We start from the raw sequence: 17,191 nt of genomic DNA on the forward strand, positions 1-17,191 counted from the left end.
TATGAACTATGTGGTAAAAACTCTGGTACAAACAAGGATTGTGATGGATAAAGAAGTAATAGGTCTATTAAAGAAAACCCTGACTGCTTACCAAACTAGCTGAAAGGATATCACAGTCTGTTCCTTTGCGGAAACTGGTATGGACTTCGTCTTTTGCATTTAAATCACTGTTAACTTCGTTCTGCTGTGCGGTTGTCACCGTTTTGTTATTTGACCAAATAACCGAAGGTCTGTGCAAACCTGCTCTCCCTTTCTCTCTCTCTCTGATGGGCAGATGACGCAGTGACGGGAGAGCTGTCGAAGTTGCTGAATGAGATTAAGATGTGTCGCGACAAGGACTACTCCTTCGAGGACCTGTGCCAGACCATCTCCTCCCACTCCATGGAGAGCTTCGGGAGCGGTCGTCTGTCCGACGAGGAGCGCAACAGCACACTCAACAAAGTCAGCAAGGTGAGGTGTGCAGTGGGGTTACCTTAGCAACGTCAGCAAGGGGAGGTGCGGTGGGGTTACCTTAGCAACGTCAGCAAGGTGAGGTGCAGTGGGGTTACCTTAGCTCAGGAGGTAAGAGCGGTTGTCTGGCAGTCGGAGGGTTGCCAGTTCAATCCCCCACCCTGGGCGTGTCGAAGTGTCCCTGAGCAAGACACCTAACCCCTAATTGCTCCCAGTGAGTTGATTGGTGCCTTGCATGGCAGCCTTTCACCATTGGCGTGTGAGTGTGTGTGTGAATGGGTGAACGAGAGGCATCAATTGTAAAGCGCTTCATATAAAATGCAGTCATTTACCATTTACCTTAGCAGCCTCAGCAAGGTGAGGTGCAGTGTGGTTTCCCTTTGCACAGTCAGTGATGCAATGGTGGTGGGACTTAGCAGGACCAGAGGAACACCATATCAAATGCCTTGATAATTGTGCTAATGCATTTGATACGGTCTCCTCATTTAACATTTAATGTTTTGTCAGGTTAGATTTGTTCTGCAGCATATGTTGGCTTTGCTAATGCTGCTGTTGATGCAGGCCATTAATGGAAGGTACTGTTACTCTCTGTTACAGTGTTAATTATACTTTTCTCAAGGGCTGGAGCTTATTAACCTATTTTAATGCACTTATGTTCTTATTTGGGAAAGAGCATCTGCTAAATGAATGTAATTTAATACTGAATGGGTGGGCAGAGCCAGCTGAACCCCAGACGGAGCATACCGGAGTTACCTCATAGTAATATTGCTCCCACTATACTGAGCCAATGCTGATTTTTGTACTCATTTTGCAACAGTTATCATAAAAATGCAATTCCTATTAATTCCAAAAACAATACAATACTCTGGTGAATTTACCATCTACCCACTATCCTGTCGTGCCACTTGCACTGAGGCATGCAATGCCGTTCTGTGTCCAGCAGAGGGTGTGCTAAGCACATACAAGAACTCGAAGGAAGGCCCAGGCGTCTTGGTTATACAATTGTTTCCTCTGTATTTATAGAGCAATCAGCTCCTTTCCTGAATGGCTGTATTTTTTCATTGGCGTCACACAGTTTGAGCGCACGGAGCATAAGAGCACTGAGAAATCTGCAGTGAAAATGTGCCACTCAGATTTCTCTTAACAGCATTTTATAGGCTTTTCACCCACAAAACGAGAGCGAACTCAACAGAGGGCTCTGCAGAGAGCCAGGAAAACACACTGAAAAGAGAGAGACCTGAACAGAGGCACGTGTGCAAGGGAGATGTGAACACATGTAAGAGAAGGACATTAATGTGTGTGTGTGTATGTGTGTGTGTGTGTGTGCATGTGTGTGTGTCTGCGTGTCTGCGTGCGTTTGTGTGTGTGTGTGTGTGTCTGTGTGGGTGTGTGGGTGTGTGTATGTGCGTGTATCTGCATGGTTGTGTGTGTATGTGTGCATGCTTGTGTGCGGGAGTGTGTGTGTGTGGAGAAATGTGGTCCTGTGTTCTCTCACCACCCAGCCCTCATCAAGATCAGTTTAATCACATCTAATGCTCCAGTTCAACAGACCCTGTGGAATTGTGGGTAAAAAGAAGATTAAAACCACAAAGTATGGATTCTTTACGTGGCTCTAATTGATTAAATCTGTCTAACACTTCTCAGTCCGACAGGCTTAGACCCCACAGTTTTTTTTTTAAGACCAGTCCTCATCTGTCACATGCTGCTGCCTATATAATTCCCCTGTCATTTAAAACTGTATTCTGTTCAACAAAAGTGTGTTTGTGCCTGTGCTGGCTGAGTATCATACAAACGACCACAAGTAATACTTTCACCCTGTCCCACCCGACACATATCCTCTTGGGTGATAGGTTTGTGAGACATGTAGGAGGTTGACCGGGTGCTTATGGGTAATTATGTTTTAATGACGACTCAAACCCACCCCCCCCTCCTGTCCCCAGCGCCCTTCCCCTCCCCTCGCCCCTGCCCAGGAGGAAGATGAAGGGGAGAAGAGCTGCGGTCCAGCTGGCTTCTGGGAGGCGCTCACGCCCTGCAATGGCTGCCGTAACCTGGGCTTCCCTGGGCTGTCTCAGGTACAGCACCTGTGCAGCGATGCTCACAGCGCCGTAACACAATTCTATACCTCCAGTATCCCAGAGGGCATGCTCCTGCACTCTACTGTACCTCCACATTGAACCTCAGTTTCCCCAGCCTGTTTCCACGGTAAACCTCTGCGCCGTGTGTCTTATTGCGCTGATAATTTGTGCCTCCCTCAGCTGGTACGAGGTGTCAGAGCTGCATTGCGGCCTTAAGCCATTTTTAATGATTTAATTAAATAGTTGGGAGTGTTCAAGGAGTTGTGTTAAGATGGTGATTATTCCGATAGCCCTCCTTAAAATGGTGGGGATTATCTCACGGACACGTAACATCATACCGCAGCCATACTGAATGAAGCAGGGGTTTGTTTTCATTCAGAAACCGGTTCAGGAAATCATTCAGAAAAAAAATGCGACACACACTCAGGTGATTGAGCTCCGCGCGTCGTGTGTGTGTCCCTCATGACGGACTGTCGCATCCGCGGCTGCCTGGCCCGGCTCGCCTCGAGCTTTCGTTCTGCGCGCGGGGCCCCTTTGTGTCCCTGTGGGTTGCCATGGGAACGGCAGGGAGGGTAACGAGCGCCAGCTTCTCTCCCTGCGCAGATCTGGAAGTTTCTCTGGATACCTGTCAGGGAGAAGCCTGATGCTGTCTCCCCGCACCGGTAACACAAAGCAGTCTGTGGCACATTCAGACATGAAAAACGGGATGTTGCTAATGCAGACACGCACCTCTTTCAAAAAAAAAAAAAAAAAATTGGACATTTGACATTTTTATTCATTATTACCTCATCTGCCCGCTCTTAGTATCTGTCTGCATCCGTGCCACAGATTACAATGGAAGAAGCACAAAATGGCACGAGATTGGAGACGGGAACGGGAGACTGTGTGTATTGTCAGATTGAAACTCCTCAGTGTCAGAAAATAATAACAATAATAATGAAGAATAAAAATAGAAAAAAAAAGAGTTACTTACAAAGAGCTTTTTGTAAACCCAAAGATGCGAAACAGTGTCAACAGGAAAGATCGTAAATACGTATTAACACTGCGACAGGTGACAGGAAGAGTCTAGCAATACATAAATCAGTCGGTGTAGTAATATCGTGGTACTCGCCAAATCATTATCCCAAAAATAACCTGAAGAGGAGAGCCGTACGTTGACACTTAAAGGTTTCGGCAATAATATACTGTTTGTCATAATCGTGACACCTGCTTCTGCTCGGTGAATTTATGTACACAATGAATCGCCGTTTCAGTTTTCTATTTCTGTCCTGAGTCTGTTGCTTTCCACTGCAGGAAGTAGGAAATTGAATTGCTGATTCAGTGCTGAAATTGGAAGCTGAGTTGTTGAATCAGGGGACACAGGAAAATTGGGGCATGTCTGCTGACACCTCACTGTGAGGCGGTGCTTTTAATAATACAGACCGAGGTGAAGGTAGCCAAGCAGCTCGTTAGCTTGCTAGCTGTTTTCAGTAGCTTTATTTGTTTGCTTAACTGATTATGAGTTTTGGCACCTTTTATTTTTATTATGTATTATTACTTTGCACCACATATTTAACTTTACATGCAATATTTTGAACAGCATTTTGATTCTCTGCAGTGCATATCATTAAAAAATATTAAAACAAGCTTCTCTTGTTCGCATTTAAAATCTGTCTTGAAAGGAAAGTTGAATTAAAGATTGCCTTGAGCAGACTGCCCCTGTCTTTTCCAACTGATTGCACGGATGCCTCCCACCCAAGTGGGATATTTTCACCTGATTGCATCCTCGCGGTCGTCTGGGGACCCATCGATTTAGTCCCCAGGGCTGAGCTATTTTAACCGGGGCCTGATTGCTCTCTTGGAACCTCTTATTAAAGGGAACCTCTTATTAAGAAAGTTCCACTCCTCCGCCAAAATTAAAAAAATAGGAGCGCCATTACTGCTTCTTTCGCTGCAACGAAAGTCCAGTTCTCTGCAAGAGAACTAAGTGGACATTTTTCTTCTGGATTTCATGCGGAACAGAAGCAGCAGGTAGCTGCTGTGATGCTCCATTCTGGACCAGGGAGATTACTGGACTCAGGCTTGAGGGCGAGCTCAATTTTTTTTGCATTGTCCTGAACAGCCAACGGAATCCTGCCAGCCGCACCAGCCAATCACACTCCTGAGGGCCAAGGTCCGTCTCATCAGGCTCTCTTTCCCTCCCCCCTATCAGTCTCTTTCTCTCTGTCTGTCTGTCTCTCCAATCCACCAGAGCTTCGGAACAACAGAATCTCAGATCTCAAACCGTATCGATCGCCGTGGTGACCTTGGCAACAACCTGCTGTCACTCAGGGTGTCAGTTAGTCCCTGCACGGGGGATGGGGGTCTAGCTCACGTAGCCGATGGTTTCTGTTTGTGTGTTTAGACCGAGTCTTACGTTCTGTAACCTCCAGTAAACGGCTGTGTAACGTCCCCATGCTGCTGCGGCAGCGATTTCACGGGCGGAGGGGCTGATGGGTGAAGCTGTAGTCCGCAGAAAGAGAAACGTTTCCATCGCACGCGCTCTGTGGGCGTGTCTTTACCTCCCTGCAGCCTTATGCTGTGCTCCTGCGCAGAGCTGCTGGCTGTGCTCCTGCGCAGAGCTGCTGGCTGCGCTCTGTGGCTTTCCAGTCTGACTGTCTACTGCCTTCCCAGAGACGTCAAGACCCATCCCAGTCACAGTTATAGAGAGAGAGGGAGAGAGCTCACACAACGCACATACAAACACATACACACACGCACACGCACAGACACACATACACACACACACGTGCACATACACACACACACACAAACACAGACATATAAACACCCACCCACCCACACACACATACAGTACATACACACACACTCACATGCACAGACATATATACACACACACACATGCATACAAACACACACACAAACACAGACATATAATCGCCCACCCACACACACACACACACACGCGCGCGCACACACAAACACTCACGCAAACCATGTACACGCCCCGCACCCACACATAGAATGTGTGTAGACTGGAGATTTCCCTGTGGCACACACTTGAGTGAAATAGGACTTGCTGACGTTGCATTGTCTCCAGTATCTAACTGACATTTAGCTCAGCGTTAAGAAAGGGTGGAGTAAAGCGGCTTATTTTCTCACTGACGGTCGGTCACAGAGGCTGAGATTCAGAACGCTTCTCTCTCTCTGCTGACCCGGCACAGCATGCAGTGTTATCACAGTGTAATCGCCGGAGTAGTGTTATCATAATGTACTTATTGAGATCAGTGTTACCACAGTGTAGCCCCCACGTGTTCCCGACGCTCCACAATATTGTTATTTTAGTGTACTCTCTGATATTAGCATTATTACAGTGTTCTTATCAGGAATAAGGTTATCACAGCGTAGTCATCGGAACAGTGCAGTCACAGTGTTCCCCAGGGATGTGTTATCACAGTGTTATTGCAAACCTGTTCATTTATATCTACTGCACAGGAATGTGTTTAACAGAGAATCCTACATCTCTGCCCTGTGGACGGTCCAGGGGGAGGCAGATCATGAAGGTTATGAAAGCTTTTCTGGTTCTGTGGGCTTCCGGTTAGAACAGTGCTCATGGCTGCAGGTGCATTGTGGGAGAAAGTGAGAGATGAGGCGAGGAGAGTAATGTTGTCACAGACTCATCCTCCCACTCTCGTTATGAATGAGGGCAGCAGCCGGTTTCTGAGTTCTGCGAGGGTGTGAGGGAACTGTGGGCGATACTGGGGGGCGGTGTGCTGATGCAGGGGCTCGGGATTTCCTGTTTATTCCTCCCCCCCCCCCCCCAAGAACCAAAGTTGGAACTTCTTGATTTTCAGAACTCTGCGGAGAGAGGGGGTGAAAGACATAGAGAGAGAGTGTGTGGTAGGTTCACTTGGTTGCTAGGCGACACAGAATTCATAAAGTGCAAGGCGTGGGATATCCGCCCACTTCCCCGCTGACGAATCAGGGGCTGGAGAAAAACAGCCACGTCAGAGGCCTGCGCACGCCCGGGGACAGACGACGCAAGCCGTGTGTCAAAGTCTGGGAAGTCACCACCCCCCCCACCCCCCCACCTTGCACCCTTCTCCTCTTTCTCTCTCTCTCTTTATTTTATTCTCCATTGCTCCCGATTCCTCCCTCATTCAGTGTGTGTGATGTGGAGAAGCGCAGGTGGCTGTGAGAATGGAGCCTCTTCCTCTCATTGTCTCCAGTGTGACCTTGTTTCTGCCAGATTGTCCTTCTAATTCAATCATACCTGATATTCGTTTGAACGTTTCACGGCATTAAGCTATGCCCTTGAGCTGTCATGCATGTCCATGCTGCTGTGCCTCCATGTGGATTGTAGAAATGTATTGAATGCCCTACCTTGAAATAAAAGGTGGCAGAGAATATTTTATAGTGAATGAAGAAAGGAAGAGGCCTAACGATTAGCGTTATGTCCAAGGGCCTCAAAGAACCGCAGTTCTAATGCAGAACTCCCCTGTCCTTCTGACTTTTTTTTTTTTTTTTTGGCTAAATAATTAGCCTTAGTGAGTAAAATTTGAAAGCTTTTGTTTTTTTTTCTTCCATCTGCCAGAATTAACTTTACATGTAATTATTATTGATTAATATGTCTCTGCCTGAGAAATGCACCCTGGAGACACTTGTGATTAATTACTTAGCAGGGTTCATTAATAGCCGAGTGAATTGCTGGTGGGGGAGAAGGTCAGAATTTCCCCGGGTGTGCTCGGGGAATAAAACATTAAAAGAGAGAATTTAGACTGTGTCCTTCAGGAAACGCGGGTAGTCCAATCCCCTCTCTGTGGAGCACACACGAAAAGAACTCCTTCAGTGGAAAGCATGCAGTATTCATGCGTATCTCTCCGCCTGTTACAATATCTCCCAGCTAATGCATCAGTGTGGTACTCACTACTACTGCCCATGTGTTATTTATAACACTAATAATAATAATATCAATAATAACAGCAATAATAATATGCTTGTTATAAGCCTGAAGACTAGTAAAGATTAAACATGGAAAACAGTGTATACTTAGCCTCATAGTGTAACAGGTGACAGGTAGAAATGAGCAATATCGACTTATGTAAGCGCTTTCCAAAATCAATAACAAAGCAACAATAGCACAAAAGGTACACCTTTATAAAAACAATAAAAGCTTGCTAACAATATGAGATACAGGGAAGCCTGAGGAATGCTTCAGAAAGTAGCCTGATGCTACACTAAAACATTTATTTAATGATAGTAACACAACTAATGTCTTCTTATTATGCTTGTCAGAGGTTATATAAGTACCAACCAAGAAGTCAACATTTTGAATTTGACTTCAGTCAATCTTTTACATCAGTAAGACTCATACATGTATGGAGAGCAGGTTCTTTACTTATATCATTCAGTTTTATCGACAAATCAAGTGCATATCATTTGCATAGCAATGAATGGAGCCTCCGAGCTGCATGAGCATGTTGTACAGATAAGTCACCTGCTTAATGTGTGGGCCGCTTTCCAGCTGCTGATATTGGACTAAATGGAACATGAACTGGACGCGAGTCGTGCGAAATGGTTTCATTCGCGTGAAATATGAGCCTTTTCATCTTCTTCCGGCTTCCCCTCGGTGGAGTTAAAGGCGGGCGTGGCCGCGCCGGCGAGCGTAAATCACATTACACAGACAGTGTTGAGTAAGTATCTCATCAAACCGCGATGAGCGTACGGGCGTGTGTGTTTTACAGCTCCGGTCTAATTCAGTCACCGACGCTTTTCTCGCGACGGTAAAATTCAGATGGGCGCTCGGCGGTTTTATGGCCGCGCTCAAAAAGCTAATTTACGGTCCGCTATAAAGCAGCGAGACAGGTGTGTTTGCGCGACGGCCGTCCTCACTTTGTTCCACATCAGAACGGGCGGAGCCCAAGAGCCCCCAGAGTTCAGCCGAAGAATCCGAGCAAAGATGGTAGAGGGCACCGCCGATATAAAAGATAATTAGACGTCAGTACCGCTCTGTACTTCTGTTTGTGGGGTAAACAGTTGTAGGTGCGAGACTGTGCTGTGAGGCAACGGGTGATGTGGCTGTACTGATCAGTCGAAAGGAATGTGGGGCCAGTTACCTGTGCGTTTTCAATCACACAACTCAGTGCGGATCATTTAAAGAAATCCACTAATCTGGAAAGGCTGCTCAAGAAATTGCCTGATGCTTTTGAAGATAAAGGAATTATAAAGCTCATTGGTGCACACTAGTGGAAATCGCTGTGATGTTATCAGGAATGATGGTGATGATTTGAAGTGTTTTTCTATTTTTTGTTTTTATTTTTTGAAGTTGAGGTTCTCAGCCATGCAGACTCAAATGGTTACTATGGAGACGCCTCTTGATAACCATAAAAATAAATGCATGAACATTTTTAAAGTGATGCACACTGACGCCACTCTGATAAAATTAGTGCTGGTGTTCCGTGGTGGGTTTAATGAAGCTGGTCAGTGTCAAATCAAATCAAATCAATTTTATTTGTATAGCGCTTTTTACCGAGAACTGTCACAAAGATGCTCGTATAGTTCAGTATAGAGGAGTTTAGAGGGGCTGGATGATATATCTAGAGCTCCAGGCTGCCCCAAGGCATAGGCAGGGCAGGTACAGGACTGCAGTGTGTCCCCAGTGAAGTTAAATTTAGAGAACTTGATACGTGATTTGATTCTATGTTATTGTTTTTGGGTTCTGTTGTTAAAGGCCAGACATTTCATCACTATTTATCTTACAGAGTGGAAAAGGTTATTCAGGTTTGGATACTTTTATATGCGTGTGTGGGAGTCCGCCTATGACTATGGGAGAGTGGGGAGAACCTGGCCTTTGAGAGAGACAGAGAGAGAGAGAGAGAGAGAGAGAGAATGTGTGTTTGTGTGAGGTGTGTGTGTGTGCCTATGTGTGTTTGTGTGTGTGTGCCTGTGTGTGTTTGTGTTTGTGTGAGGTGTGTGTGTGTGTGTGCCTGTGTGTGTTTGCGCGTGAGGCTGTGAGAGCGTCTGTGTGCAGAAGAGATGCGTCTCTGTGTTTCAGTGGCGCTGGTCCCCTGAGGCCTGAAAGAAAGCCCTGATCTACAGCTGCACCTGCAGCTGCTCCTGTCTCAGATCTCTCTCCCTCTTTCCCCCTCTCTGTCTCCCTTCGCCCCCTCACCTCTCTCTCACTCCCTCTAACTCTCTCTCGCACTCTCACGCTCTCTCTCTCTCGCTCACTCTGATCTCTACTAGTTCATATGAGGAAATGCCAGCAAATTATAACTTCCCTTCATGTCAGACACAGTATGAAGTAGTTACAATATACAAATATACAGTATATGGTTTTTCTTTGGAGAGAGGGAGAGGGAGAGAGAGAGAGAAAAAGAGTGAAAGGCATAGAGAGATACAGATAGGGCTGTATAGTGTGCAACCCCACTAAACAGTCTGTAGTGGGGTTGTCTGGGACTCTGTGGGGTGCAGTGCGAGTGAAGTTCTTGGGGGACTCTTGTTTGCTTGTTTGGGCTGGCTCTCAGAGGGAGCAGGATGCGTGTCACGGGCCCGGTGCGGACTCACGTGGTCTGGGATCCTGCAGCACAGGGATGACACTGCAGACAGGAACCGTGCACTTCCTGTTTGTGCTGGAGCCTCGAGACCCGAAGCTACGTGAGACCAGCTAATTACAGGCTGGACCAGCTCCTGGCTCTCTGTTTGTTTGTTGTCTTCCTGTGGAGGAGACACAACGTCTTCAGTGTCCTCTCTGTGCAGAAAGAGAGCGAGAGGGAGAGGGGGAGAGAGAGAGAGAGTGAAAGAGAGGAAGGAAAGAGAAACGGTGAGACAGAACAGTAGGCTCTTATACTTTTCAGGTCTGGGAGCGAAAGCGGGAAAGTGCGTCTGAGAGGTCAGGTATCCGTCCTTTATTTCCTGTTGACGGGCGTTTCAGCCCGAGCCCTGTTTTGGAGCTTTGGAGCTTTTGGCACCGCGCTCGCTGTACGCACAGATCTGCGCTGTGGCTGTTCGGGTCTGTTTCTCTGTTTCTCTGAGTCTGAGCGGCTTTGTCTTCTCCTTTGTGTGGGGCTGATGTGGGTTACGTGATGGCTCCGGGAGAGAGAGAGAGAGGGATAGAGCCTTCAGAGCTCTGGATGCTAAGGCTTGGGGAGAGTCATTTCTCACTTGTACCTTCTAGATTTCAGAGGCAGGTCAAGCAGAATGGGAAATATGCTTTTTTTTTCCAAACCCACTGTGTGTTTTCTCTTAGTCCTTTAACTTAATGTATCACCCTGTGTAATTTTTCCCTATGCGGAGCAATTTTCTGTAATGCAGAAAAATGCAGAAAATGTCCTATTTGGCACACGCTTGACAAAACAGGTTTAACAGTGTATCTTCCAGGGTGTGGGTCAATTCCATTGCAATTTCCGTAAAATTCAGGAAATGAACTGAAATGCAATTAATTTATTGAAAATCCCTCATAGAACATGTATGCATAGAGCATAATGGGCTTTTTCATTTCATGGACTGAATTTCATTTGATCACCCCAGATTGAATGAATTTAAATGGAATTTTCCCCACCCCTGTTAACCAACAGCTTTCCTCCATTCCTTTCTTCTCCCTCACTCTTTCTATGCATCCTTCCAAATTGCCCGTCTTATCCTTCCTGTCTGTGTCCATAAATCCTCCCTCAGCTCTCTCAGATCTCATGCCATCTCAGAACAGAGAGAGAGAGAGAGAGAAAAAGATGGAGAAAAAGATGGAGAGATGCGATGGATAGGGAGTGGGACAAGAGGATAGACAGATACATAAGTAGGGAACTGAGTGAAAATAAGAGAGAGGTCTTCCTCACATCCTCTCACCTGTAGATGATTCTTCCCACAGTGCTGATCCTGGCTCCTCACCGTCTTTCTCTCAGACACAGCAGCCGCCCAGGGGACCCTGCTCACTAGCGTCTCCACTCTTCTGTCCTGCTTCCGTAGCTTATGCCTCTGTGTGGCGATCATTCTCTCTGATCTGGAGTTGTGTTTTAACGCTAGCCGAGAGCAGACCGTCCACGGGCACGTGTGTCTTTTGTACGTGGATGTTATTGTCTGCGCGTGACTAATTGTTAATACTACGGCCTTCGTCATCTTCTATGAGTAATTTATAGCGATGATGGTCTCTGTCTCTGTGTAATTAACACCAGCAGTCTTCACTATCCCTCTGTAATTAACACAAGGAGAGTATTGACTGTATGTGTAATTAACACCGTCAATGTTGATTTTATATCCCCGTGTGTAAGAGAGTTGCTCAGCGTGTACGCTGGCTGTTTATTTCAGGTTGGAGTTGTGCCGCTCGTTTGAGAATGGGCAAGCCTTTGTGTGCTATACGTGGGAGCTCACATGGGAGAAGTTTTAGGCTGTTGTACACGGGACTGTGCTGTATTTTTTGGGGTGCGCGGTCCTCGCTTGGCTTGGGGGGCAATGGGTTTCTTCAGACGCTACGAATTCTCTGGGGCGCACGGGTTGGGCTTCTGTCAGGAAGAGAGATGGCTCCTGTGTGTAATCACATGGGCTGGTGTGGCAACACACAAACGGTGGAGGGGTTTGGGGGGGGGGGGGGGGGAGCTAATATGACACCACAGGTGCAGAGTAATGACCACGGGCACGGAATCGCCTCTGATGGGGAACGGTCAAAAAACACGCATTTACCGCCACAACACAGGCATAGAAAAGCATCCCAGCTCAAAGGTCAGGGGTAGTAAATGGAACAGTGCATTATGAGTAAGAATATTCTCTGTTCTTCATGGTGACCAGGTCAGCCTTTACTGTGTATGGGTTTATAAGCAATCACATTTTTTCCTCCATTACTGTGTATTCATTTTGTAGAAAAACAAAAAATGTATTTCGGTTTTGCTCTATTTTACAAAAGGCAGACACCAGCCTTTTATTGTCCCCAGTCTTCAGTCACAGTTCTACAGTGGTCTTTAGAGCAAAGTGAAGACACACATGATGTATTGTATAACCATAATGGCTCTCATCCAAGCATTTCAAAGTGCTTTGCTGCGCAGCAAATTCTTTGGCGTCCAAGTGCAGCACCCGCAAGTGTAATGTGCCGTAGCCAGCATAGCCCGAGGCCTCTCCTCCCTGTATTGATCAGATGCTGCCTTGTTTGGCCCGTGATGGCACGAGCGGCGTAGCCGTTGGCTGAGGCGCTGCCGGCCTTGCGCTGCGTGTTGAATGATCATGTGATCCGGGGTGCTCAGGCTTTCCTTCAGCAGCGTTCGATCGTCACGTGATCCGGGTTTTCCTTCAGGCGCGCTTAACCGGCATGCATGCGATGTCAGGCACTCGCAGTCGTGTTCTGTGCAGCCTCTCGTCTGCTCCTGTGGCTGAAAACCCAGTGAACTCTGTTTCTGTACGACGGGAGCCATCCCCTCTGGGATTAAGGGAAAGGAACGGCGTAGGAGCGAGAGTCACCTGATCACACGGCGTGAGGAGCTCCTATCTAACGTTTCGTCTGCCGGTGCAAACTGTCTTTGAGTTCCCAAGTTGTAATCGCCCCTAATTCTATTCAGATAGGACTGCAATTCAAGAGAAGTGTAACTCATACAGGCTCCTGAACATGAACAATCACATATGAGGATGATCGGTTGTGTGCAGGTCATGTGATCTGTGCTGTAAATGGGATTGGTGATGCAAACCCCAGCTCCATATATGGCGTGCGAGGGCATCTCAGTTAGACCTTACCCCCCCCCCCCCCTTCTCGTTCCCTCCCTCAGGACTCCAAGCGGGCCGCGGAGATCGTCCCGTCCCCGTCGCTAGACGTCTTTCTCCCCGAGGACGAGGACAACCCCTACGAGTTCGTCGCCACCGCCGTCACCCGCAAACCGTGCTCGCTGGACATAAACCGCCCGAGCGCCTGCTCCAAGAACGGTGAGTCGCGCGCGAGCGGACAGGAGTGGACAGGAGTGGACATGAGTGCTTATCTGAAGTGTAATCCAATTGAGAGGAATAATGAATTTGTGAATCTTCTTTTAGGCATAAGTGCATGATGTGGTCACTATAGAGTAATAACTACATTGACTAAAAGAGACGGCCATGTCCCCTCTGTCGTATCTGTTTACAAACCCCATGCCACATTCACGGTGTTTGGCCTAACATGAGAATGTGAGCGTGCTGGTGAAGGCAGCCGCCATCCCAGCTGGCTGCCCGCTGAGCTGTGCCTGTTGTGCCCGCTGTGCCCTGCCCGCCACCCTGTTACCTGTCAGGGAGGGTTTTCTAGCTGATCTCCCCGACGCGTTTCCGCACCGTCGCCCGCGACAACCGACGCATCTGCTGGCACCGTGCCCCCCTGCCCGTCAGCGCTGATCGCTGCTTTCCCCGGGCCCTGGGTTTGAACCCCTGCCAGCTGGCTCTCACCCAGCTTCCAGGCTGCTTATTATAGGCAGATTGAATCTGGTCGCCCCGTATCTGCGTTTCCTGTCGCTCTGTATCCTGCTCCCACTTCATTTCCTGTTTGCGTTTGTACTTCCTGTGTGAGAGTGCAGGAGCGGATTCATCGTGATTCGCTGCGCCGATAGAGGCAGAAAGAAATGTTGGGACGTGGACAGGAAGTGGCTGTACCAGGGAGGGTGGAGCTAGAATCATTGTTCAAAGCAAGCGGGGCGAGCTTCTAGATAAGCGATGGCTTGTTTGCAGAATGAGTCATTCAGAGTACTCCCGCACGTCTCATGGTGCTCCTCTTTGTAAGTAGAGGATGGCCTTTATCATCAGGCACATTTCTGCAGTCATGCCAGCTTGGCCAAGCCATAATCAAGCTACAGAGATACCAGTGTTTCTCTACAATCCCACCCATACAACGTCTCCTTCTCATTGACTCATACTCCCATTGAAAGATGGCTGCTGACTTCCATATTTTGAGAACAAGCTATGTCTGATATCCCCGCCCTTGCCCCTGACCTTGAACTTGCTCCTTTGTCCTTGACCAGCCTGTTGAGGACCATGGGGCTTCAAAGAGCCAAATGCACAGCTTTAAAACACCAAAATGCTGAAGCTCTACAAAGTTAAATGTCCAATAGGGACCATACGTATTCTGAAAGAGTTGATTTAACACTGCACGTTTTACTGTGTAATAATTCCAGAAGTAGATGGTCTTGCACTGGCATGCACTAGCTCACCTGGCGTCAGCACAGCTGTGGAAATGCAGCTGCTGCTGCCCTCCAATGGTGCCCATTGTGCAAGTTAGAACTCCAGACCCTCAGAGCTCAAAGCGCTTCCTCACAGAGTCCCTCTGCTGAGATTATAACACTTAAAAACCTCTTGAGATCTCCACTAGTGTTTTCTTATCTGAGTTTAATTAGACTTGGGGTAATGGCAACATGGAGGTCGATGCAATCTATTTGAAATGGTCTGCATTGAGAGGATGTGGGCTTTAAAAAAGCATGGTCGAAGTGTCTCTGTCCCCTGATTTGGCCACCTGTGTTGGCCTCAATTAACATTAGTTAACCTGCAAGTGACCAAGATCAACATCCCTGCCACAAAAGCATTAAGGCTTTGACCCAGTGGTATACGCATGGGTGGGCCCGTGTGGGACGCCTAAATATTATCTTTGCCCACCTTTTTTATCTTGACTGAACCGCCACACCCAATTGTGAAAGCCTGCCTGGGTAGTTCTGGCCCACCTAGTTCTATGCAGACCCAACTATACAAATATTTCTGGGTACGCTGCTGCTTTTGATACTTGTAAAATGTGTTTACTGTATTTTTTGTTATCATTTCTCTGTCTACTGTAGTTGGAAGGTTTACACACGACGTCATTTGCGAATTTGTTCACTCTTCAGAGAGGCATAAGCAGAGAGTTGTATGGATGAACAGCATGTGGACGTGGGACCTGTTACGTTTCTACTCAGCTTTAGAGTGTTCCCTGAGAGTTCCGGTCTCCGCGCACACAGGGCTGCTGTTGAATGCTGCGGAGAGCTGCCGTCCCATTTTGCTCTTCTGTCTCTTCCGTGCCAGTGGGCCCCATGCCCAAAAAACCAGGGAGCTCTCAGGAACCACCACCCACAGTGCCGCTGTGATCTCCACGGAAGGGGAGAGAGAGAGGGGGGGGGGGTGGAGAAAGGCAGAGAAAGCGGTAGATTGAGAGGGAGAGAGGGAGAGGGAGAGAGGGAGGCGAGCTGAATGTTCGGAGCTGCAGAGTGGAGTGAAAAGACTGACGCAGTGTCTGAGGCTGTGATCTCAAAGCTAATGGTGGCCCGGCTGGCAAAGCAGACCCCGCCGGAGAGGAGGGTGCAATCTATCTCCTTCTGGAACATTCTTCACCCTCGCATGCGTGTGCTCTTACGTGTCAGTGCTGCTAACAGCCCCTATTCCTCACAGTGTGCAGTGCATTGAGGGGGGGGGAGGAGGGAGGGAGGGAAACAGCACACTGAGAGTGAAGAGCTTGTTAGACCAAAGAGGCCAGGGCAATGCAGGACAGTGCCTGTTGATATGAGTCACCAGTACAGAACTTACATAAATCTGCCACTGAACTGGTTGTTGTGCTCTGTAGACCGTGTGATTAATTTTGGGGATTATTTGAACGGAGCAGTTGTTACCAGGGTAGTGCAATGCAGCCAACAGATCAAGTGTGTGTGAATTGGTTTGCAATTTACCTTTGGTGACGGCAGAGCATTCTGGAAGCTGTGATGGTCCTTATGTTCTGCGGCTGGTTTTTGGTTTATTGCCCACCCCCAACTTTTATGTATTCTCTCTGAGTGAATCACTCTCGGAGTGAATCACATTCATGGTATGTCGCAGGGTTTTTCCAATGTGCAGGAATCTCGGAAGATTGTCCACCAATATTCAGTTACTCATCTGTTTTATTTACACGCGCTTAAATGATAACTCCTTTCTGTGTCACCATCAAATGTGGGTAGGTGACAAGCCTTGAATCTGATCAGCTAGTTTTTCCTGGTGTACACTGTACCAACATGGCTGCATTCACCTGCATCATACTACACTGCTTGAAACACACATCACAGATATGGTTGTATTCACATGCCTTCTATACTCTTTCTTCTGCTAAAAAGGAAGATTGTGTGTCAGCGTTTTATTCCCATTTTGTTCTGCTTCATTATCATGGTCTCTTTGCACAAGATGGGCACTTTCTGCAGTTGGGTAATTGTTGTGATGAACAACCAAATGACTACGAGGCTAAGCCTCCCCATTATGAGAGTCATGGCCCATAGATTGTTTGGGCATTAGTGCAAAGTGTTTTAGTTGTACTACAAAAAACCAAATTAGGCCCGATTCTATCAAAGTCTACCTCCTGCAAAGAAGAGAATTTTAATCAGGACCAACTGCCTTCGTTATCGTTCGTAATAAAAGAAGTCTGCAAAAAAACTTCTCCAATTTACAGCAAGCAAGAAAAAAAGATTAAACTAATGTTGTTGGCAGACTATTGCAAACTATATTTCACTGAAGAGCAGAGTAAAATTTATTTGCATGAATATGAAAATGAAATTCTAATTTACGGCACAGATTTTCAACACAGTTTTTCTATGGAAATGTGGAAAAATGAGGGATAATATTAGCCAACCCAGGAAGTGATCCCATTGGAATGGTCCTGATATAGCATGGAACTTCATCTACATTAAGTGTTCCACAGGGTAACTGGAATAATGGGAAAAGGAATAAATCAATATCCATCACCTGCAAAGGGGCCATATTTACGATGCTGAAGT

The 17,191-nt window shown here is 47.2% G+C and overlaps 1 protein-coding gene across 5 annotated transcripts in view; it reads left to right on the forward strand.

Moving 5' to 3' along the window:
* Window positions 1-17,191, forward strand: part of LOC135258966 (ankyrin repeat and sterile alpha motif domain-containing protein 1B-like) — a 185,595-nt gene that overhangs the window by 88,527 nt on the left and 79,877 nt on the right. For all 5 annotated transcript variants that reach the window (XM_064342719.1, XM_064342718.1, XM_064342715.1 and 2 more), the window contains 3 exons: window positions 275-450; window positions 2,391-2,522; window positions 13,247-13,400. In XM_064342719.1, the coding sequence (XP_064198789.1) occupies window positions 275-450; window positions 2,391-2,522; window positions 13,247-13,400 (462 nt within the window). The remainder of the gene's footprint in view (window positions 1-274; window positions 451-2,390; window positions 2,523-13,246; window positions 13,401-17,191) is intronic.

This window comes from Anguilla rostrata, chromosome 7 (assembly GCF_018555375.3).
Source record: "Anguilla rostrata isolate EN2019 chromosome 7, ASM1855537v3, whole genome shotgun sequence".
NCBI classification, from domain to species: Eukaryota; Metazoa; Chordata; class Actinopteri; order Anguilliformes; family Anguillidae; genus Anguilla; species Anguilla rostrata.